General features: G+C 48.9%; 1 protein-coding gene across 1 annotated transcript in view; it reads right to left on the bottom strand.

The window, feature by feature from the left end:
* Window positions 1-23,992, bottom strand: part of Cdh4 (cadherin 4) — a 469,526-nt gene that overhangs the window by 95,379 nt on the left and 350,155 nt on the right. Inside the window, exon 4 of the mRNA XM_076930353.1 lies at window positions 9,782-9,952. Coding sequence (XP_076786468.1) covers window positions 9,782-9,952 — 171 coding nt within the window. The remainder of the gene's footprint in view (window positions 1-9,781; window positions 9,953-23,992) is intronic.

The raw sequence follows: 23,992 nt of genomic DNA, 5'->3' as shown, positions 1-23,992 counted from the left end.
CAGCCTGGCCTACTCTTTCAAAGTAGGAGGAAGCAGATTATCCATTGCTCTGCCTCGGCATCCAGACTACTCACACTACTCACAGACTTTGTCCAACCCCCCAGTGAGGGGCCTGAGCAGGGCAGCGTCTGCCCTGGGGCCTCCTGCTGAGCTCCATGCTCCTCCTCCTCCTCCTCCTCAGCTTCCTCTAAGGAGCCCACACAGGCTGGTCCTGTGGACTCTTGTGTGGCTGTGGGGCTGTGTGTAACGTGAAGGAGCAGATGGGCTTCCTCAAGCCAAAGATCCACAGCGAAACGAGCGGCTACTGTCTGAGGTGAGGGGCGGTGAGAATCTTTAGGACCAGGGAGAATGAGGCACAGGGACAGGTGATGGTTAACCTTGTCTACCTGGTAACCTTGTCTACCCGGTCTGTGAATCACCTAGGAGACACACCTGTGGGAGCATCTGTGAGGCATCTTCACAGAAGATTAATGGAGGAAGGAAGACCTACGTTGGCTGTAGGTGTGTAGGTGTGGGTGGGACCATTCCATGGGCTGGGGTCCTGGACTGGGTAAGAAGGAGAGAGTGAGTGGGGTACCAGCACCATGGTCTCTGTCTTGACCGTGGATGTACAAGCCATGCAAACTCCTGCCAATGTGACATCCCTGCCATGCACCCTCAAAACTGTGAGCCAAATGAACTCTTCTCCCCTCCAGTTGCCCACTGTCAGGCATTTGGTCACAACAATAAGAGATGTCACACACCAAACAGTGCAGGATGAATTGCACCAGGAGCAGAGCCCATCTCCCCACCACTGCTCCTTGCTTCCCAGGACACCCCAGATAACTGATATGGAGGTGCCAAGGTACAGTTCAGCCATGAGGAGATGCCCAGCATGCACAGCTCTGCAGCTGGCCTAGAATAAGGCTGTGGACCTCAGATGCATAGGATGGGATGCTATAACCTATATCCTGGGCCAGATAATGAGGAAGGGTTTGGGATGGCTAATCACAGCCATCAGCTTGACAGCATTTGGATGCTGGACACTGCTGTGAAGGATTTTCTTGATCAGATAAAAAGACACAGAAGGAAGAAACTGCTCTTTGCCTGCTTGCCTTCTGTTCTTGATAGCAAATCCATCTATCCTGCTGCAGCTTTCCTCCACTGACATAAGAACCAACTTCTCCAGAACTCCAGTGTTGACTGAAGATCAGAAGCTCTCCAGAATCCTCCAGGCCTTCAGCGCCAGCCTCATGGACTCAACAACTACTGATTCTCTGCCTTTCTAGTGAGAGACATCTGTCGTGGGACTACCCTGTGATGGTAGTCCATCAATCTCAGAAGCAATCTAATAAAGCCCCTTTAGTGTGTGCATCCATGTGCATATGTGTGTGTGCCTGTGTGTGTCCATGTGTATGTGTCCATGTGTGCATGTGTATGTACTGTCTGTGTATATATATGTGTGCACATGTGTGTATGTGCATGCTCATGTGTGTGTCCATGTATGCATGTGTGTGCATGTGTATGTATAAAGTATATCCGTCTGTGCCTTGGAGAACCCTGACTAGTGCAAAGTTGTATGCTGCAGGTGCTCTGCTCTGGCCTGCCACTTCCAACCAGAGGCAGGGCAGAGACACAGAAGGGCCTGCATTGAGACCATTGCTGGCCCTGGAAGCACATTACCACTCTGGTTTACCTGGAGGTCAGCAAGAAGCACTGACGTGGGAAGGGCCTGGGCCCTGCACAGCATCCTGGGAGTCTGGGAGAGGAGGGCCCCTGCTACCACTTGCTTCTTTTCACAGAATGAGGGTCGGGGACAGTGAGATGTGAGCTGGTCCAAGCTCCACAGGCTGGCTCTTTTATGTTTTATACAAATGCAGCTAGACCCACTTGATTCAAAAGTAAGGCATGGGGCACTGCACCCTCTGCTGAGACCCTGTTGCCCCCACCCTGTTCAGTATCATCCAAAGCTTATCCCGTCCTTGGCCTGCCACACTCACAGTGGGCACCTGCAGGTGAGGGGACCCCTTTGGTGTGTGATGACTGCTATGTCCCTCTGGACAAAAGATTGAGCAGAGATTCACATCTGTGCTGGGACTCCTGTGCCAGCTGGTCGTCAGGGCTAGCTGGACAGTGTAGCCAGGCCTCCTCCTATCTGTAGCCTGTAGAAAACAGCCTACAAGAGGACAGACTTGCTGAGGCACCTCTTGCCATCTTGAGGCAGGGCAGCTGATACCTGTCACCTCTGGTTGGGGATATCTCTTCAAGTTGCAGTCTGTCATTTGAATGGCTCTTACCCACTCAAAATGTGAAGGATATCATGATGTCTCTGAAATGGGCTCCACCATGTGACTCTTGCAGGCCCATGGCTAGGGGACGATGCCATGTGCAAGCCATAATATTAGATAGCCATCTCTGCCTCAAGCTTTCCAGAGCCTGAGACCTGAAACTCCCCATGGTCACCTAGAGTTTAGCCATTGTCACATCTGGTAGAGACCCACTACTTTCCTTCCCTTGATTCGAGTGACACACCTGGAATGGCATGTACCTCACTGCCCAGCATCCTGACCACATCTGGCCTTCATCCTAGAGCTGGTCCAATGTGCAAGGCTCTATTGCTGTGGCTGGCCACTGCTTGGGGGAAGCGTTTGTATCCTCACCTAAGTACACCCACTTGAGCCAGTAGCTCAGTGACGGCTCTAAGTCTCTTACAGTAAATTGATGATGGAAATCTAAAACATTAATGTATTCTAATTGAATATTCTCCAATAAATTATCCGAGCACTTGCAGCAATTTGATTTTACTGTCATTTCATAAGGAACTCTCTGCTGTATCAATATAGCCACTAGGGCAGCCAAGAGAGGGAACATTTTCTGCTCAGACAAGGGACAGTGAGTACAAAGGCCCACTTAGTTCTTTCACAGGACTGATTAAATCACAGAATACAGGGCAGCTGAGGTAGGGGATGCTGCTTTCACTGTGTCCCTGAGGCTCCAGCAGGGACAGCAGAACCAGGACACTATACATTACAGGGATGCTTGTGGGGGATGTCCTGTCCTGTCTGCTGGGCTGGTCTTCCACAATGACACTATCTGTTCCTCACCACGGAGCTAGGAAGGAACTCATACCTGTAGCTGGGGACATGGTGTGAAAGGGTACACACTGCGAGAGTCAGTTTCCCTGGGGAGACTGCTTCCTTCTGGACTGAGCTGCATCCTTGGGGATTGAAATTTCAGCCATTTTTGCAGTGGGCCCCTCCTGCTGAGTGACAGTCACAGTCACAGGTCAGCTCTGTGGGAAAGGAGTAAAACCCAATGCAAGCTGACTCCAGGGACATTCTAGCTCACTCCTCATTCCGTCTCAGAGGTCCCGTCTGCAGGTTCTGTCTGGGGGAGAAGTGCAGCCTACATTTCTGTCTACACCGCAGGTCCACCTGGATGTGTGGCCTCCCTCTGTCCTCCCTGCTAGTCTGACTTCTAGAGCCATGGTCTTCAACCTTCCCAATGCTGTAGCTCTTGCACACAGTTTCTCACACTGCGGTGACTGCAATCATAGGATTATTTCGTGCCTAATTCATAACTGTAATTTTGCTACTGTTATGAATTGTAATGTAAACATCTGATATGTAAGCTATCTGATATATGGTGACCCACAGGTTGAGAACTGGTGCCCTAGCGACTCCTGCAATGCTGAGTCCAGCCTCTGATGCAGCACAGGGGAGGCTGTACGAGCATACTGCTTCCCCGGGCTGCTTTCTCCCCACGAGGATCGCCATCCTTTCTGCCTACTATGGGATGGTCTTGAGTGACTCCTCTCAATGGGCATGTTAGTACTTTAGGTATCCTCCTTGTGACCAACCCCCTGACAGAAGCATTTATTTTGGCTCTTGATGTGAGAGGGGCCCTCCATCGAGGCTGGGAAGGCATGGTGCTAGGAACATGGGGCTGCTTGAGCTCATTTTAGCAGATTAGGGCGAGCAAAGGGGAATGTTGGTGTCACATGCTTTTCTCCTTTTTATTCAGATCAGGATCCCGTGGGTGGTTCTTCCCACCTCAGCCGAACCTCTATGAAAACACCTCACAGGCAGCGTCACAGTGGCCCTGGGTGTTTTTAGTCTAATTAAGCCGACAGTGGAGACTAACTATATCACAAGTTGACTAGACACACAAACACGCCATTTTAAGCCACAACAGTCAGTGAGGTACAGACAACTTGACCAGGGCCAGAGCTCCTGAGATAACTGCTATCAAGTCTTAAGTCTTTACCTGCACTCTTCCTAGTGACAACAGGCAGACCACAGAGGCGGGCGGGCCGAGCACAGAGATGGGTGGGGCAACCACAGAGGTGGGCAGGGTGACCACAGGGGTGGGCGTGGCGACCAGAGAGGTAGGCGGGGCGATCGCAGAGGTGGGAGGGCCTGGTCCTGACATCACTCGTTCACCTCGTAAGTCCTTGGTGACATCCATTCTGTCTGCAATGTTGGTCTGAGGGTGTCCCATCTCTTTAGGAACTGCAGCTGTGCCGAGTCCTGAGATTGACCAGTTTAGGGGATAGGGAGTGTCCCGAAGAGTGGTGTCCACTTAGTGGGAACTCCCCCTCCCCACTCCCGACCCCCCCAGACTAAAGGAAGAACTGGCACAGGCTTGTTGGTAACCTAGAAAATAAGCAAGCCGGAGGCCACTTGACACTGTGGCTGGGGTTTTGTTGAGGCCTTAGTTCTAAGACAAGTTTTCTGAGAACAATGGAATTGTAAAAGGTACTGAGGGAGGAGGAGTCAGACACAGACAGGAAGAAGACTGTAAGTAGATGACCCTATTTAAGATGGCTACTTCCTGCTGCTTCTGCTTGTCCAAGACAAAGACTTGGTGCCGGTTTCCTGCTGGAGGGAACTATTTGGTGGAGCTTTCACAGCTCCTGTAGTGTAGGGGGTAAGTGGTGAGGTTCCTGTGGTCAGAACCAGTTCCCTTTCTTTGCGTAGACTATCCAATCTCCTGCAGTAGCATAAAACAGCCAGTTTTGAGCAGAAAGGGGAACTCCTCGTTGCCTCCCTAGACACATAAAAGTTTCCTCTCTGCCAAACAAATTCAGACACCATCTTTGGATCTCCTTCCCATTAGGGAATCTGGGAGCTTTGTTCACGCTTTATCTCCCTCTACAGGCCTTCCATGCTTTTTTTCCTGCCTTTACAAAACAAATATGTCTCTGTCTGTCTGTCTTGTCTGTCTGTCTATCAACCTACCTACCATCTATCTACCAACCTATTATCTGTCTATCTATCACCTACCTATTATCTATCATCTACCTACCTATTATCTACTATCTATCTATCTATCTATCTATCACCTACCTATTATCTATCATCTATCTATCTATCTATCTGTCACCTATCAATCATCTATCTATCTACCTACCTATCTATTTTTGTGTTTGCCCATGTGAGTTTATTTGTAGCACCTGCATACAGGAGCCTGCAGAGGTCTGGAGAGGGCATCCAATTCCATGGAACTGGAGTGACAGATGAAGCCTCCATGTGGGTGCTGGGAACTGAATTTTCTGCAAGCCCAGAGAGTATTGACTATTGAACGGTCTCTTCAGCTCCCTTCCTGCCTTTTTACTCTTAGATTGGCACATGCACATATGCACCCACACACATGTGCCCACACACATGTGCCCACACACCTGAACATCATACACAAGAAAACAGAGAAGCAAACACTTGGCTTCTACCTTGTTGAGCTATTGTGGCCATCAGCATTGGATTGGGTGACCTCTGCAGATCCCGTCAGTGCTACTTATGATCTCTCTGCTGAGACACTGCCTGTGTCACCTTCTGCAGGGCACTGTCCCCGCATGGAATGGCTTTGTGGCAGCTTCCTCCAGTCCTGTCTGTAGCTATTTCCGGGGCTCACTTTCTATCAGGGGCACGTTTGCATGGCTTCTTGTCTCCTCAAATATCAGTTTCCAAAATTAAATGACTTGTCCCCCAAGAACAGTGCATTTCCTTCTCCTTGTCTCCAGTCAATTTGTGCCGCCGCCACGGACAACCTCCCCAGTTAACAAATTCTGAATTTTTATTAGATTCAGCTGTTGAACAGGCCTCTTTCTACAAGTCCTGTTTTATCCTCCCCTGAATCTTGCCAGCAGTCAGACTTCATGAGCACGTTAGTGTGGTGAGCGGCTTTCAAAGCTCATGCTGACATCCCGTTAGAAGCCATCAGCACTGCTGGAGACCTGGAGCCCCAATCGGGAGGGACAAGCGAAGCTGAGGGCTGGTGTTTCTCCACCATTATGGAAAGGAGAGCTTTCTATTCATCCCCCGAATCTCCAAAAGGGAAAGGGGTGCCCCACACTGTCCAGGCGAGTGCTGGGACTCTAGACTAGGGACCGTGTCCAGCATTTTCCACCGTTCCTCTGGGAGCTTTCCAGGGTGGCTCAGGGTCTGCCCATTGCTTCCCGCTCTGTGCTAGTGAGCCCTGCATTGCTGTGGTGTCACCTGACATAACTGACCTATAAAGAGAGGTTTATTTTGACTCCTGATTTTGGAGGTCTCTGTCCAATAGGCTCTGTGATTTGTGCCAATGGCAGCACAAAGTGTGGTATGCTGGGGTTTGTTCACTGATAGCCCAGTGTGGTATGGATGATGCTGGTGTCACCTATACACTGTGTCCTTCAAGTGCCACCTCCTAAATGCCTCTCCCTGCCCTCTGCCGCCTAAAGAACCACTCTCTTTATACGGTGCCAAACTGGGAACCCAGCCAGTTCTACACAGGCATCTGAGTGGACTTTGCTAATCCATACATCCTTCATCCGAGAAGCAAAGATGGCTAGGACTTATGGGTAATATCTCCCTGAGACCACAGCCACTCCTCCTGCACCCAGAACCGAGGCTGCAGGCCAGCTCTGCAGGTGGAACCAGGGAGACCATGCCATACTTTGCTATCAGCCTGCACAGCTCAGCAGTCCAGTTGGCAAGAGTCACCACCCCCCCCCCTGTGGCCCCACAGTGCTTCGCCACAGACCCCTGTGGCTCAGTCCATGTTTCACCACAGACAGGTGAGACTCAGCTCATGTGGATCATCTCGTACTATGCACCTGCATGGCTCAACTGCCTGGATGTTCTTGCTGGGCTTTCCTGTCCACACCATGATCTGTCCCCTGTTGGGTAGTGTGAGCACTTATGAAGAGACACAGTATTCCTTCCAAGGAAAAAGCCTGCAATTAACTGGGGTTTGGGAAGAGCACTCTGCCTCTGCTTCCTCCCACGTTCTCATTTAACATATTTTATCAGAATGAAATGCCTTAATGAGCATGGAACTGCAGCTAATCCCAGCTGAACCTCGGCGTGTGCCAGCTCCGCTGCCCGCCCATCAAGCTGCATTCAGGCTCTGATGTGGGCTTTTGGAGCACTGCCCTGGAACGCCGACAGGAAGCGCAGGGGCTTCCTGCCGATGAAACACCACAGAGCACACGCGCGCGCGATGTAGCTGTCTGCGCTCTGTGAGAGTCAGGAACAGAAACATGGTGTGGGCGTGGTCGTGTGAATGATGTAATGTGTGTGTGTGCATGGAGTGGGCTGGTATGCACATATATGTGTACAAGATGGGCTTGTGTATGCATGGGCACATGTCTGAAATGGCTGGTGTATGTGGGCTATACATGTATGTATAAGGTGTGTATGTGTATGTATGTATGTATGTATGTATATATGTATGCATGTATCTATGTATCTATCTGTGTGTGTGTAGGAAGTGGAAATGTATGCATGAATTAGGTTTCTGTATGTGTGCATATGTGCATATATGAAGTGGGTTGCTATGTGCTCATGTATGCAAATATGGGGTGGGGTGTGTATACGTACATATGCATATGAGGTGGCCTGCTCTGTACACAGTCAAAACATGGTTCCTTTACTCTCCTCACAAGTTTAAACACTCAGCTTCCCAGCTTCACGAGCTGGCACTGCCCAGCTTGCGGCTTCTGCTGCCTGCCGTTGTCTCCAGACACACTTCCCCATGTCTGTGAGGCCACTAGAGGACAAATGTTCATGCTATGTAGCCATCTCTAAAAGAAGGCCACGCACAGACAGCTCCTTCTGACACGCTGGGAACTCAGAGAGCTCTCCAGTTGACAGTGAATTCAGGGCTCTGCTGTTTGGGAGAAAGTGGTCGGTCGTCCTCTGAGCCCCAACCTGCCTGGCCATCCCAGACTACTGACACATGTCTCCAGGTCCAGCATCAGTCCCCGCCACCCCTCCCCCACCCCAGGTGGCATACAGGTAGCACTTTCTGGGGGTATAGCTCTGCCCACAGAGGCCTCCTCTAGTCTTGTTATGTTTCCCCTGTCTGTCTGTAGGTAGTAGGACAGAGACCAAGGACTTAGGGAACCGCATAGCTCCTGAGCTCTGCCCCCACCCCTGCCCCTGAACACAGCTTTTGTATGTGAGCAGGTCAGAGCCCTCTGCACCTGTCACTCACCGCCCAGGAGAATGACTTAGAACAGACCTTCCTGGAGGCTGGGGACAAATCTGGTTGGCAGCTGTCAATCAAGGTTCTGCTTGCAACTTATATTCAAGAATTTGCAACCCCTCCCTCCCACATCTGCTGCCTGGGTCCACTCAGTCCACACCTGTGTCCCAGAGAACCTTTGAGATTTGAAGACTGGCCTGTCTCGGAGAAGTGAGCCAGCTCTGAGGAAGAAAGACTGGGCTGAGTGACACAAACACCCCCCCCCCCCAGCATCCCCGCCATCCCACACCATTTTCCTTCCCACCCGACGATGCTCAGAAGGGTCTGTAGCACCCTGGTGAATCTCGAAGACACTGCTCTTCCCAGTGCCTCCCCTAGGCTCACACCGAGGCTCCGAGTAGATGTTCTGGGCAGTCACCATGTTCATAGCTACTTTCCATATGACACACAATGCAGTGTTGCAGACATAGCTGGATGAAACACCTTTCAGGACAAATTGATTTATATATTAAAGTGAATGATTTGAAGAAAACCCTCCAGCAATGAGAGCCGAAGTGATCACCAGAGGCAGCCGCTGTCTAGGGAGGGCCAGGGCTTGTGTACAGCAGTGTGGGAGCTGAGGCCCCACAGTGGGGTCTCCATCCACCACAATTCCCTCCAGACCCTGACTCTGACTCACAGGGCAGTTCCAGGGGTTGTGCACACTCAGAAAAGCCTCACACCCGCCGTGGTGAGAGTGTGCACAGATGCCGGGGACATCGCCACCACTGAGTCTCCCTGGGTGAGTTATTGCTGTAAGGCTCCTGTCACTCTTGGATAGACTAGGAAACATGCTGGGGCTCGTGGTTCTGATGCAAAATGCTGGAGGCTCTGGTGACCCTTGCACGCGAAACACACACCCTGGTCTTCTATGAAAGGAACACACAACATAAGAGGCCCGAGAACCTCTCCTTCTGCATACACTGGCCATCCATGACCCTTGCAACACCCCAGAATCCTTATTTTCATAGGATTTTTCCATGATCATGACCCCGAGTTTCATCACAGATGTGTAAGTGCCCCACAGGGAAAAACACAGACAGTCAGATCACAGACAGGTGACAGAAGCCAAAGGGCACAACTGGAAATCACACACTCAGAGATAGGAGAGTGGTGTTCAAATAATCCCCAGGGGAGTCCTGTAACACAGGGGGCTTGGTGGCCTGGAGGAAGAGCATCCTCTCAGAGCTTTTGCATCTGCGATTTGCCTGTTTCTTTACAACAGTGCCTCCCACATCCTGAACCTCCAGAAGAGACGTCTCCAGACCAGCCTTAAGAACAGTGGAGGTCCACTTACCCTGACGAGCTGCTGGGGGAAGGGTCCACGGGAGTTCTCAGGCACGTTGATGGGTGGGATGACCCAGTCACGCTTCTGCCTCCTCAGCCCGCCAGAGCTCTGATGTTGAGGCCATGGCAGCAATGTGTCCTTCGGGGGCTGAGAGGGGTCCAGGGCCATTGCCTTCCCTTTCTGAGGGAGAAGAGTCAGAGAAGCCAGGTTAGGTTTTGTACAAAGACACCTGTTCTGTATTCACCCCTACTGGTATGGAAACGTGGGGACACTGGGAAAGGGGCGAGGGTCTTGTCATTAGGTAGAAGAAGCAGAAACCACGAAAGGTGTCAATGTAGCCCCTTCACGGACTCTGTGGATAATGGGTTTTTATTATTTTTAAATTCTTTTGGTGCTGGGGATGGAACTCCATGGATTTGGGCTAAGCAACATGATTCAAAAAAAAAAAAAAAAAAAAAAAAAAAAAAAAAAAAAAACCTCACAAAGGGTCACTAGCCCCTATATAAAGAGGTTTGGTAAACTAATAACAAGAAGATAACACTCATAGATAGTTCATACCCCAATAGATGCTGAGCATTTACAACATGCTACACCTTTCATGAATCAAAAATGCAAATTAGAGCAACCTATCCTTTCACGTGTCAATCTGACAAGATGAAGCACACTCATCCCAACATGGACTGAGACGTTTGTTAGTGGTGGGCTGACTGAGGTGTAGGTTTTGTGTAACAGATTGAGCCCTGAGTGGGTTAAGAGACAAGTGATGTGTCTCCTGTCATGACTCAGTGGCATTGCAAGACGCCTTTGCTGAGCTCTGGTTGAAGTCATGACAGCCAGGGAGACTCCTCTGTGGCTTATCACCACCCCTGTGCACAGACAGCCTTGAAGTTGGCCCTGTGGACAAACAGCCTTAGCACTGGCCCTGCGGACAGACAGCTTATGAGTTGGCCTTGTGGACAGACACTTTACATGTTGTAGTCTCAGCTGGCTTGGAGCTCAGTTGAACTTACAAGGCCCTTGCCTCAGCCTCCCAAGTGCTGGCTCTCACTTCTGAGGCCGTGAACCCTGTGGGGCAGCTCCTCCTTGTCTCTGTTCACCTGAGGTGATGGAGATGTTGCACACTCCCATGAAGGAGGCGGGCACCGAGGTTTGTCTCCAGCCCCCAGCTGTCTTTTAAACATGCTGGGAGAGGACAGGGCTTGCGTTTCAGTCTGGAGCCACTCCTGCACCTGTATACCAAAGACCCCGTTAGAAACACTCATTCCTTGGCCCCGGTTCTGGCCAGCTCAGGGGTGGGCTGGACGTCTCTGTCTAGTGAGTCTTTGGGTGAAGAATATCATTGGTTTTCAGACACGTGTGTTCATTGCAGTTCACGAGCCCCAGATGCCAGGCTCACCTGCCCCAGGTACTTGCTCTGGAGGGAAGGGGTTGTTTTTCCAGCATTAGGAAAAAAACCCAGGCCTTTTGAATACTAAACAAGGGATCCCACCCTGATCTCTGTCTTCTCCCTCCCTCCCTCCCTCCCTTTCTCCCTTCTTCCTTCTCTCTCTCTCTCCCTCCCTCCCTCCCTGTCTGTCTGTCTGTCTGTCTTTCTTTCTTTCTTTCTTTCTTTCTTTCTTTCTTTCTTTCTTTCTTTCTGTCTTTCTTTCCCTTCCTTTCTTTCCTTCCTTCCTTCCTTCCTTCCTTCCTTCCTTCCTTCCTTCCGTCTGTCTTTCATTCCTTCTTTCTTTCCTTGCTATCTAATTTTCAGACAGGACTCACTGTACAGCACTGTCAGGCTTTGGATTAATGATCATCCTGCCTCTGCTCCCATATCGCTGGACTCACAAGCTGTAGACACCAGACCCTGTAGACTGCCTGTTCTCATTCCGAACGCATTCACTGAGGTGGCCAGCCCCTGGGAGGGGATTCCGCTTGTCCCCAGTGCTTCTAGTGTGGTGAGGCAGAGCCCACCAGGCAGTCTCAGCCAGAGGCGCCTCTTCCACGGTAGCTGCTTCTGCTGAGGCCTCTAATTGCAGACGGGGAACTCTAAGCACCTCTTACACATCCGCTTAAAAACCCGCCTTTATCTTCATTTGCTTAGAAAAGAGCTTGCACGGCGTTAATTTCCCAAGTGTTGCTTAAATAAATTGCACATATTTCTACTGTTTTAAAGCTGTGAGACAAATGTAATAACAAAATCTGGTGGAAGTCAATGCCAGACCTGCACAGGCTTCTGCCTTGGAAGAAGCACCCACCGCTCTGGGAGAAAATCGTCGCAGGCAATTAGCGGCCAGCCTGGCAGGGAAGGCACGTTTCCCCTAAACATGTGAGCATCCGAGCCCTTTCCGAACATGGCACGGGAACACGGACGCACAGACATGCTCGGGATGAATGGTGCTTCCCCTCCGCTGAGCGTTCTCTTCTGTGTTTCTGAGTGATGGTGACCGTGTGGTGGTAAGGGGAGGTGAGTTTGACTGCTGTTACTGAGCATTGCAGAACACATCCATATCTGTGTGTCACTCTGCATGTGTGCGTATGACTGGCACACACACACACAGAGGGAGATGTGTATACACACGAACACGTGCCTGCACTCTTGCTGGGTTTCTGCATCTCAGTGTCTTGAGAGTCTCTGGATATACTGCCAACACTTTCCTCCTCCTCCTCCTCCTCCTCCTCCTCCTCCTCCTCCTCCTCCTCCTCCTCTTCCTCTTCCTCCTCTTCCTCCTCCTCTTCTTCTTCTTCCTCCTCCTCCTCCTCCTTCTCCTCTTCCTTTTCATTCTCTTTCTTCTTCTTCCCCTCTCTCTCCCTTTCTCCACCCTCCCCCACCATGGCTCAGTTGCTGAACTGAATCCTTGCTTGCACACTTTGTGGCTGCTGTCTGAGCATCGAACATACAGCTTCAAGAGGAAAGCCTCCCCATGTTGCCCCTTGCTGCTGGGCCTTAGGGTAGCTGCACAGAAGGTGGGCAGGTGATGGAAGAGGAGAAATCTGACCTGTAGCAACCCAGAACCTGGGTCTGATTTTCTCTAGAGCAGTGGTTCTCAACCCACAGGGGTCATAGATCAGATATCCTGCATATCAGATATTTATGTTACAATTCATAACAGTAGCAAAATTACAATTATGAAATAGCAATGACATAATTCTGTGGTGGGGGGGGTCACCAAAACTTGAGGAAGTGTATTGAAGGGTTGCAGCGTTAGGAAAGCTGAGAATCGCTGCACTAGTTATAGCTAGCCCTACTCTACCTATCTGCCTTAGGTGAGTCTGTGAGGAGTTCACTTCAATTGGAACCTTCTCCCCTCCTCGCTCCCAGTTTCTAGGATCTGTCTGTGTGTTGTGCTGACTGAAGACAGTAGCTTATAAGGATCCAGGCCAGCCTAGGACCATGTGACTCCAGGGCACCAGCTGTTCAGCTGTCAGACTCATGGCCCTAAATATGTTTGATCCCCTTCTCTCCTCCTGCTTTCCTCTTCTCTCTTTCTTGAGCTGGGATCTTACATAGTCCAGGCCGGCCTTGAACTTGTGACCCTCCAGCTTCTGCCTCCGAAGTGCCAGGATCACAGGTGCTTTTCCACTCCACTTGTCCTCTTTCTTTCTTTCTTTCTTTCTTTCTTTCTTTCTTTCTTTCTTTTCTTTTTTTTTTTTTTTCAAATTCTGATGATTAACCTCAAGTCTTTCTGGTTATAAGAAAAGGGGTTTAACAGCTAAGCTGTATCCTCTGCCTGGACATCAGCCTTTTAGTGAAAAATGGCCATGGTGGAATCCACTGCTGGAATGTGCATCCCTGTTCTGCAGTGTGTGTGCATGTATGTGTGCATGTACGCAGGCATGTGTGCGTGTGTGTGTGCATGTACGCAGGCATGTGTGCGTGTGTGTGTGTGTGCTTGTGTGAATTTTCCTGGGAGGGCTGGGCTGGGGGTCTTCCAGTCCTTCTCTATTAACTGGTCTCGGATCCCTCTTAGGTTTCACGGATCCATCTCAAACACAGGCACCTTTTTTTTCTCCCTCTCACAGGATGGTGACAAGATGCTCAATCTTGAGGACACATAGGTTGTCACTTCAGGGAAGAGGTGAGACAAACAAACAATGGCAGCCTGAGGATTTTCTCTGGAAGGCAGAGGCTCCAACTCACTGGCAACCTGCACTTGGAGATCAAAGCTCAGGCCTCATCCTCCCCTTCTCCACAATGGGCAATAAGTCACCCCACATCCCTGTCCCTGTGCCGGGGGCTCTGTCCTGCCCAGGCCTTACTTACTACAGGCCTGTAGGTGAGAGCTGTTCTCTGAGCAGGACCCTGAGGGTAATTGGCTGTGGCTTCTCAGTGAGGTCTCCAGGACTGCTCCATGTTAGCAAGAAGCTGAGTCAGCTCCCTGAGGCCCCATTCACACCTGGGGATGAATAATTCAACACTGATCTGGGGCAGGTTTTAGATAATCACTAGTTTTTTTTTTTTTTTTTTTTTTTTTTTTTTTGAGACAGGGTCTTACTATATTGCCGAGCTGGCCTGGAGCTTGCTATGTAGACCAGGCTGGCCTCAAACTCACGGTGATCTGCTGGTTTCTGCCTCCCAAGGGCGGGGATTAAAAAGTATATGCCACCACGCCTCGCTTATCATATTTTATTTTAAAGACAATAAATCAGAGTTAGAATTTAATGCAGAAAACGACCTTTTCCCACTGTCCCCTGACGTCCACCCGGCTCATCTTTCACAAGGAATCACACAGGAGCCTGGGTTTTAAAGTCAACAGGTTTATATGTAAAACAGGCAGGTGAGGTCACACTGGGTCCTGTGAGTGACAGGGTGCCTGGGACCAGAAACTCCTCAACACCTGTCCCAGGTGTGTATGGGTCTGCCTTTACCATCTTGGTTTGCAATGGGAGAGATCTGGTTTGCAGTGGGCAGGAACCAGTTTGCATTTCATTGGGTGGGAATTGGTTTACGGGTAGATGTTGTTCAATATTTTCTAATTTCTCTGTGACGGCAGTGCTGAGAGCTAGCAGGTCCCATGCTAGGCCTCTGGACTGGGCATGGCAGCTTCCCTACAGCTGGAGTGGATCGCTCATGGAGGCTATCAGTGCAGGGACACTGATGAGACCTAGAAAATGGACCATCTTTACCCGCTTCCCACAGCTATGTGAGGATGGACAGTCAGCACTGGCTTGCCACTCACTGGGTCCCTGCACACTTGTACAAAGTCCCTCAAGGGACAGAGAATTTCCCATTGCTGCCCAGAGCAGGGAAATGTCATTGCTTTAAGGTTCCCAGATGCTATCTTTGTAACACTGGATGGTTGGCCTGACCTTGGAGATGGGGTGAACCAGCACATGACTATAGTGCTCTCCCAGATCCCCAGTCACTGGGTCTGGGTGAACGTGCTGGATGTCTCTAAAGAGACACTTTAAATTCCTCCCAATTTTGAGACGAGGGCATATGTGTGAGTCTTCCTGATTCAATAAAAGCAGCTTACAGAAGCCGGTGCATCGGCTCTCTTGGGATAGACAACAGGGCCCTGGGACAAAGCCTCTTGGTCAAGGTGTGACATTGCCAACCTCACCTCATGAGAAGCAGTGGTAGGCTTCTACTACCCAAAGATGTGACTCTTTGGGAAGACTCTGGTTGACAGCACAGCCCCGTGAAGCCCTAAGGCTGGTACATGGTTTTTACAAGCAGCTTGCAGTCCTTATTTGCATAAGCAGAGAGTAGGATTCAGTGGATGGACACAGAGTAAAGAGAGTGTGTGCGGGCAAAGGAGTGGGGAGTATTTTGTGGCCCTATTTTCTTCCTGTAGCTCTTCTGACCAGGAAATTCCATCAGGAAAGAAATAGTAAATCTCAGTGATAGTGGCAAGCTGGGGATCTGCCTTCTCGTCTAAGCGTGTTTGTGTGAGCATCCCCAGAGCCAAGGCTCCCTCCCGCAATCATAAAGGCAGAGGAGGAAGTCGGTGATACAGGCATGGAATCTCAGCTATGTGCTAAGCTGAGACAGAGCACTGGAAGCTTGTGCAATTAGTGAAGCCCTCGCACAGGAGAGAAAGGGAAAGGAGGAGTTGGACTGTAGCTCGTGGTAGCATGCTTTCCTAGTGCACACAGGGCCTAGCTTTGATCTATGTAACAAAAGTAATAAAACAAACTGGAGGTGGCTAAGGTGGGGAACAACTGCAGGCAGCTGTGATGAGCAGGGGAAGCTGACTGATGGGAGAGAAGAGACTCCCAGCCATAGCCATGAAAAGGGTGTGTAAGGGGCCAGCAACATGGCTCAGCAGGTAAAGCACTTGCTGTGTAACCATAGGGGGCTGAGATCAGTCGCTAGGACCCACATAAAGAAGAAAGAAGAGAACTCATTTCATAAAGTTGTTCTGTGACCTCCACATGCACACAGCAGTATGCACATACCAACATACACATGCACACACACACACATACACACACATGCAGATGCATACACATACACACATATACACACATACACACATACACATATGCACACATGCACACACATATACACATAAACACATACATGCACACACATATACACATACACACACATACACACATATACACAGACAAATATACATGCACACAAACATACACACACATACACACACATAGACACATACACACATACACTCATGCATACATGCACACACACTACCAGGTAAAATTATAATTATTAACCCCCCCCCCCCCCCCGCGCCAGGCACCTAACCTGCCAAGTGTGTTTGCCTTCCACAGCTGCAGGGTGGCAGAGTGGGGACCACAGGAGCTCCATGGCCTCATCTAGTGGCCTCTGCTAAATGGTGGCTGAAGACTGGGCACAAGCAACTCATAATTTCTAGGTGTGTGTGACAGGGGGTGAGGCAGAGTCATGTGAACTTCCTATGACCTTCCTGCTAACCAGAAGGGCATGGCCTTTCCCCTGGGTTTCACCAATCGACAAGCCCTGCAGACAAGCCCAGTAGAGTGGTGTGGCAACCGGAGGATTTTATAGGCTTCCAGCTGTATGCTGAAGGGGAAGATTCTAGCTGCAGCCCCAGGCAGATGGTGTTCCCAGCAGAGAAGGTTCTGGAATCTTCAAAGCCTACCTCCTTCCCTGGCCCCTCCCAGCATCCAGCAATCAACAGCTGCGTAGCTAGCATCCCTCCTCTTACCCAGCAGCCTTTGTGCCATACAGGCTCCAGCTCCCAATGGCCACAGCTCTGTATGTAGCTGGGTAACTACAGTGTCAGTGGGACTGTAGCCTGATGACCTGGGTGGCTTCTTCCAACACAGAGGTAAATACGGAGCTAACCCAGGCCACGCCAATAACTTGTGTCTTAAAGTCTAGCATTCTGAGGTTGCTAAGTGGGTATGGATCTGCAGTCAAAATGGAGTGCTATTCCTGAATCATGAATGAACTCTGCTCACACTGGAATAGGAGAAGATGCGATATGGCCCCCAAATAAATCTACTGATAGCTGTCTTCCATTTCTGTCTTGCATTGTGCGTGCGTGAGCACGTGTGTGTGTGTGTGTGTGTGTGTGTGTGTGTGTGTGTGTGTATGTTTGTTAACTTTTGTTGTGGTGGTTTTCCCAGAGCTCCAGAGTCAACGTGTTTCCATATGGGCAGTGATGTGGGTCCTTCACCACTGTCAAGCCTGGCATTGCTTTTAACTGAGGGTAATTAGACCGCGAGGCTCCTCCTCCTTCTCTCTCCTCTCCCTTCCCTCTCACCCTCTTGGAGGAACACTGAGCTCTGCACGTTCCTTCCTTTGCCTCTCCCTTTTCAATGTAACTGGGAAAGGGTCCATTTTGTTTGTCTGCAAGCATACACATTTAAAATATTTAGCTAGGCTTCTGTCTGCAGCCGTCTAGCTGGTTTCCATAGTAGCCAAGGAAGAGCTAAGGCAGAACAAACTGGCATTTAACAAACACAAAATAAAACAACAGAAAGATAGCCACACTCACAGTGCAGAGCAATCATAACACACCTTTGTATGAGTTCGCTCTGAAAGGGCCCCAGGTGGGTGATGGATGCTGTCCTTGTTAGGAGCTGGATGCTACTTTGTTTATCAGAGCTAAGTGTAGTTGCATTGTTGGCCAAGCCGGGAGATGCTGGAATTCCACTGAGGTGGACACAGAAAGGCTTCCAGAACAAGGCCTATTTCTTTGTCATTGGCCCTATCTGGAAGGTTAGCTTGGACTTGAACCTTCTGTGTGAGCCACCTACTGTGTGCAGAGTATTGACTGCAGCAGCTTTTCACTTATTCATGAACACACTATGTTGAACTGTGGAATCTGGTGCTGCCTGAGGCCTGGCATTGGAGCTCAGACTGTGTCCCCAGCTCCTTCTTTTGAAGGTGATGGTTGATGCAGAGGGTGGAAATTACTGTTCTATTAGGGGCCTGCACTTTGCTATGATGCCTATGTGCAGAGGAGTGTGAACTATCTGTCCCACCACCTGGGCACAGCAGACAGTGTGAACTGTGGGGCCCGTCACCCTTAGGCACTTCAGGCAGTGTGAACTGTGGGTCCAATCACACTGATGGGTGCTCATTCCTGCCAAGTGGGGGCCTGGTGCTCTTGGGCTGTGGCTCCATCCATGTCCCTCTCCCATATAGTGTCCTAGCAGCTTGGGCTGGCAGTCATAAGATACACATAAACCAGTCACCATATGGGTCTCCCAGACCCAGGGCATTCAGCCCAGAGCTACAGAGTTGTGAAGACAAGATGTAGCCTGAACTCACAGGCCCATGGAGCTCTCTGTTCTCAGGAGGACACCAAGGAGAGCGAGGGATTGCACACAGCTTGCCCACACACTTGCAGTTTACCCTTTCTGGAATCTGTGTTTTCAGTCTCACTGGGAAGGCATCCTTTATGTTTTTTGACATACAAGCTTCATGACCTACTCGCCACCTAACGCCTCTAGTGGCGTCTCCAGGCCAACCACACCTCTTGCACACACATCACATGTGTAAATCCCAGGGTCACTACAGCCTCAGTGCTGTAGGTCCTGAGGTCTCTTTCGACAAGAGTCTCTGAACCTCTAATTGTCTAGCTCAAGTTTCAGCATACCAGGCCTCCAGAACTCACAAAGGGTGGAGGCTACACTTCTTATAGTGTTGTTTGGCCACAAGGTCTCTGAGGTCTCTGTGGAAATGACTGTGTGATGGTTTGAATATGCTTGGCCCAGGGAGTGGCACTATTAGAAGGTGTAGCCCTATTGGAGTAGGTGTGGCCTTGTTGGAATAGGTGTGTCATTGTGGGCGTGGGCTTTAAGACCCTCATCCTAGCTGCCTGGAAGCCAGTCTTCCACTAGCAGCTTTCAGATGAAGATGTAGAACTCTCAGCTCCACCTGCACCATGCCTGCCTGGGTGCGGCCATGTTCCCACCTTGATGATGATGGACTGAACCTCTGAACCTGTAAGCCAGCCCCAATTAAATATTGTCTTCATAAGAGTTGCCTTGGTCATGGTGTCTATTCACAGCAGTACACCCCTAAGACAGGTTGGGAATGGTTGAGAATAATTCTTAAGACCGCTCCTTTCCGTTTTCTCACAGACATCATGGGAGCCTCAGAGGCAGAAACAGGGATGAAGCTACCAACTTGCAGGATGGGATATCAACCATGATAATCAGAGGGTGAAAGAGACAGGAAGTGGGTGATGGACCATGGGCATGTGTCAATGAGCTACAAAATGGGAGGGTAATGGACCAGAAAGGAAGAGGGTGCTGGACCCAAGGGACATGAAGATGGTCCTGATGAGTTAGGGGGATGGGCCCAGAGGAGATACTGGACCAGGGGATAGAGTAACGAATCTGAGGGTAGAGGTTATTGACCACCATGCTCCTTGTTATATTATCAACAGGCTGCAGAACAAAGGACTATGGACTTAGGGGTGGGATATTAAACCAAAAGTTAATTCTCTTCCGGTGGAGGCCAGAGTCCAAGATCAAAGTCCTGGCTGGGCTGAGGCTGAAGCTGAGGCTAGGGCCAGGCTGAGGTTGGAACTCAGGCTGGGGCTGGGGCTGGGGCTGGGGCTGGGGCTGGGGCTGGGGCTGGGGCTGGGGCTGGGGCTGGGGCTGGGGCTGGGGCTGGGGCTGGGGCTGGGGTTGGGGGTTGGCTCTTTGTCTATCCTGGCAGGCAGATAATTCTTGGCAATCCTGGGGGTGTAGAGACCGCTCTATCTTTCTGTCATCTCCTGACAGTGTTCTCCCTGTGTCTGTGTCTAAAGGGTCAGCTATCATTGTGGATCTAACCCCACTGCAAACTCCATTTCCAAAGGGCACTAGTGGTTGGGACACATGGGATCCCTTGTAGCTGGAGTCCAGGGAAGCTCACAGCTGCCTATGATTCTTCAAAAGTGCTGATGTGCTAGAAGACCCAATATTAGTTTCATAAACAACAGTGTCTTTTTGGCAAACTACACCCACAGGCCCTATCACCACCCTCAAGCACAGTACCAGCCGGGCAGATGACAACAGCGAGGGGCGCTTCATCTTCGGTATTTACCGTGAGGCCGAGTGTCGCTCCGATTCCTCAGGGGCACCTCAGTGCTCCACTGGGAAATATGTGACCTCATTTGCATTTTCTAATTGAATTGCTATCGGCTTTCCTGCAAGACTGCACAAAAGGACATTCTTCCAGATTTGAGCACTGCCGCATCACACACAGAAAGACGGCCTTTAATAGCTGCTGGGGGTGGGGGGGAAGGGGGAGGAGAGAAGTTGCCAATTTTTTATGGTTCATCTAACTGTAAAGCTGTCGGTTTTACCCAGAGCCATGGAGAGTCGCTAAAATAATGAATGGGGAGGCGTTGGGCGCAGAAGCCTCGGCAGAAGAGAAATGAAAGAACAAGAGCGAGAAATTAGGGGTTCCCTGGGCAACAGTTCCTGAGGGATTTTCTCCAAGGCCCCTTTCCATGAGAGCGTCCCTGCAACTTAAACATTCTGTGGACGCTGCTTTACAGGGAGCCACTTTCCTCTCTAGAACCTTCTAGAATAGAACTCTTGCTTAGGGTGCATCTCCACGTGAGTTCTCCTTCCTCAGGCCCTACTGGGAAGCCCTTGACATGTGTGTCTTTTAAAGTGTATACGTGTGCTTGTCTGGAGCATATGTATGTGTGCCTGTGTTCAAGTGTAATGTGTATGTGTACATACATGTATTGTGTACTGTGTACAGTGAGTGCATGTATGTGTAGTATATAGTGTATGTGTGTATGTGGTGTGTATGTAGTATATACATGTGTCAATTGTGTAGTGTGTATGTAGTATATGTGCAGTGAATGGGCAGTGTGTGTGCATATGTAGGGTGTGGGTAGTGCATATGTATGTATGTGTATGGTTACACATACACATCATATGTATTATATACACATATATGTAAGTATATATGCATTTGTTATATATGTATATATAGTGCATGTGTGTCTGATTTAATGCATGAACATGCACGTGTACTATAGGTATATGTAGTTTATGTGTTTTCATGCGCATATGTTTATGTGTGTGCATTTACTGTGCATTGCATATGTGTGTAGTGTATGCGTGTGTGATGTGTATGTCCTGGGTATACATTTGTTTAGTGTTGCATGTTAAACATGTATATATTTGTACGGTATATGTGTGTTTAGTTTATATGTGTAGGGTATGTGCCTGAGTATTTCTGTGCAGTGTGTGAATATGTGTAGTGTGAGTGTGTATATCTGCATGCATGTGCAAGCGAGTAGTGTGTGTAATGTATATGTGTTGTGTATGTGCATTTGTGTGTATGTCTAGGCCAGAGGGAAAAATCAGTGCCTTTCTTGATTACTCTCACATTACTAAGTAGGGACAGCACAAGTTTTCCTCCAGGTCACAGAGTAAAGGTTTAAAAACTTGCAGGTCAGGGGGTAAACTTGAATGTATTGTATAGACACTTGTGTAACCATTTAAAATACGATCATTAAAAAATATAAGGGCTCAGGGTGGAGTTCAATGGGAGAAGGCTCTGGTTTTGACTCCTGGCATACTTATAATATATATGCATATGTGTATCAAAATATATATTATGTATGTATGAACATATGTATGTACATGTGTGCATGTGTGCATGTGTGTATGTGTGTGCACATATGTATATATGCATATGTGTGTGTATGTATGTATGTATGTATGTGTGTGTGTATGGGGGTCCCTGGGCAACAGTCCTTGAAGAATTTACTTCAGTGACCCTTTCCAGGAAAGCAGCCTTAGGACTTTAAGACTCCATGGCCTATGTTTTACAGGTGTCCATTTCTTCTCTAGACCCTTCTGTAGCTAGTGAACTTATTTTGTTGCTGGAGGCTGTCGACTCTTTCTTGAGGAATCAAGGCAGTTATTCGCTGCCAGGCCTGACAACCTGAGTTCAGTCCTTGACATCTACATGGTACAAGGAGAGAATGGACTTCCACAGGCCCTCCTTTGACTTCATCATGCATTCGGTAGTGTGTGAGTCCCTACATATATACACATGTAAATAAATAACAGAAACAAATTTTTCTAGCCTTATATTCTGCCCATATTTTCTCTCTGAATCCCAAAGCCACTTTAACTGACTCCAGTGGTTCTGGAATGATGGCAATTTTGTTTTTCAAGGAATCATTGCCAGAGACTGGAGACAGTTGGTGTACAACTGTCATTTACTGAGCAGAGGCAGGGGTTCAGCTAAGCACAAGGTAGAATTAATATCCCCACAACCTGAAGTCCTCCAGGAATTTAAAGAGCTCTTTAAATTTGCCTCAATAAATAATGTGAACTATTGAGTGTATTCAGATTCATCCAGATTCATCCAGATGCATCCAGATTAATCCAGATGTGTCGAGATTCATTCAGATTCATCCAGATTCACTGGCTGAAGTTCGTTGTTGGCACGCAGAGCTCAGTTCCTCCACACCCAGCTAGTCTCATCCATCACTCCCAGTAACTCACCTGTCACCCCTGTGGGTTTTACTTATCAATATGCTAGCTTTATTTATCTTGATTTCTTTTTCTTGTCTTATGGCATTGTCGTGGGCCTTTGGTGTGTGAGGTGGAAGCCCCCTTTCCCTATTTCAACAGCTGATTGGACTACCACTGCTGAGTTTGTAGATACCCTTTCTGAGCTACTGCAAGGCCACCTCCTTTCCAAATAACCTGAATATTCCTAATGTTTGGAATAGAACCTTTAGTAATTGATATGTAGGGGATTGTGCATCCTTTTGATCCTTTGTTCTATGAAAGCAAAGATGAATTAATCTCATGTTCTTAGGATACATACAACTCGGGCATGATTTATCAGTCTATGTAGAGAAGGCAGATTAAAGTTTGTAAGTATCTTGCTTATGTAAATTATAGGCAATGGTATCCCATGACGACATTTTTATCACACATTCCAAACATTTGGGTCTTTGGCTTGGAACATGGTTTTGGAAAAGGCTTTTGTCAGGAAAACGGTTCCTGCTGAGTTTGAGGAATGATTCATGTTGAGGTCCAGATGTGAGTCCTGTTCACCTGGCAATAGTTTCCCAGGTTTGAGAGAGACGCTCTCTAGTGTTTACAGGAGTAACCTTTTCATTGAATTCTTTGGCAAATTTATGTGGAATTAATTTTATTTTCTCCTTATTATAGCTAAGGAAGGACCCACTATCAGAGTTGAAATGTCCCCTTAACACAGATTTTAACTTTTTAAAAATATTAATAAACAAATTTGGCTGTTTCTTTGTCTTTTGGCCAAGATCAAGCATAACAACACAGATAAGAGTTTTTCTCATGTCAGTTCAGTTCTGGTAAACTTTATCCTTGCAGACTCTCGATGCTTTTGGTATAAAGTGCACATACTCCCCTCACAGAATTTTCTAGTATTCCTATGGTCAGACAGCACCATCTTTTCATCTTAGAATCGGTTATCTGCTGCTTCTGTCTTTCTTCTTACCCAGAATGATCAACTTCATCTTTGTTGTTTTGAGACAAGGTTTCTCTGGGTAACCCTGGCTGCCCTGGCACTCGATCTGTAGACCAGGCTAGCCTCTTGAACTCAGAGATCCACCTGCTGGTATTAAAGGCATGTGCCACCACCGCCCAGCTACCAATGTCATCGTTTAAGAACTGACTTTTGTCACTGATTGTACATCTCGGATTTCTGTGTTTTCTCCATCTCTCCAACCCCTGTCTCTCTCCTTTTTTTTCTTTCTGTTTTACTTGAGCCTCGTCTTCCTCGCTTTTGATAGTTTCTAGGGATGGGTGCTGAGAAGGTAGTGT

The sequence above is a fragment of the Arvicanthis niloticus genome, chromosome 2 (genome assembly GCF_011762505.2).
Source record: "Arvicanthis niloticus isolate mArvNil1 chromosome 2, mArvNil1.pat.X, whole genome shotgun sequence".
In the NCBI taxonomy this organism is placed as follows: domain Eukaryota; kingdom Metazoa; phylum Chordata; class Mammalia; order Rodentia; family Muridae; genus Arvicanthis; species Arvicanthis niloticus.
The sequence above is the reverse complement of the archived record's forward strand: the minus strand, read 5'-3'. Positions and strand labels throughout refer to the sequence as shown.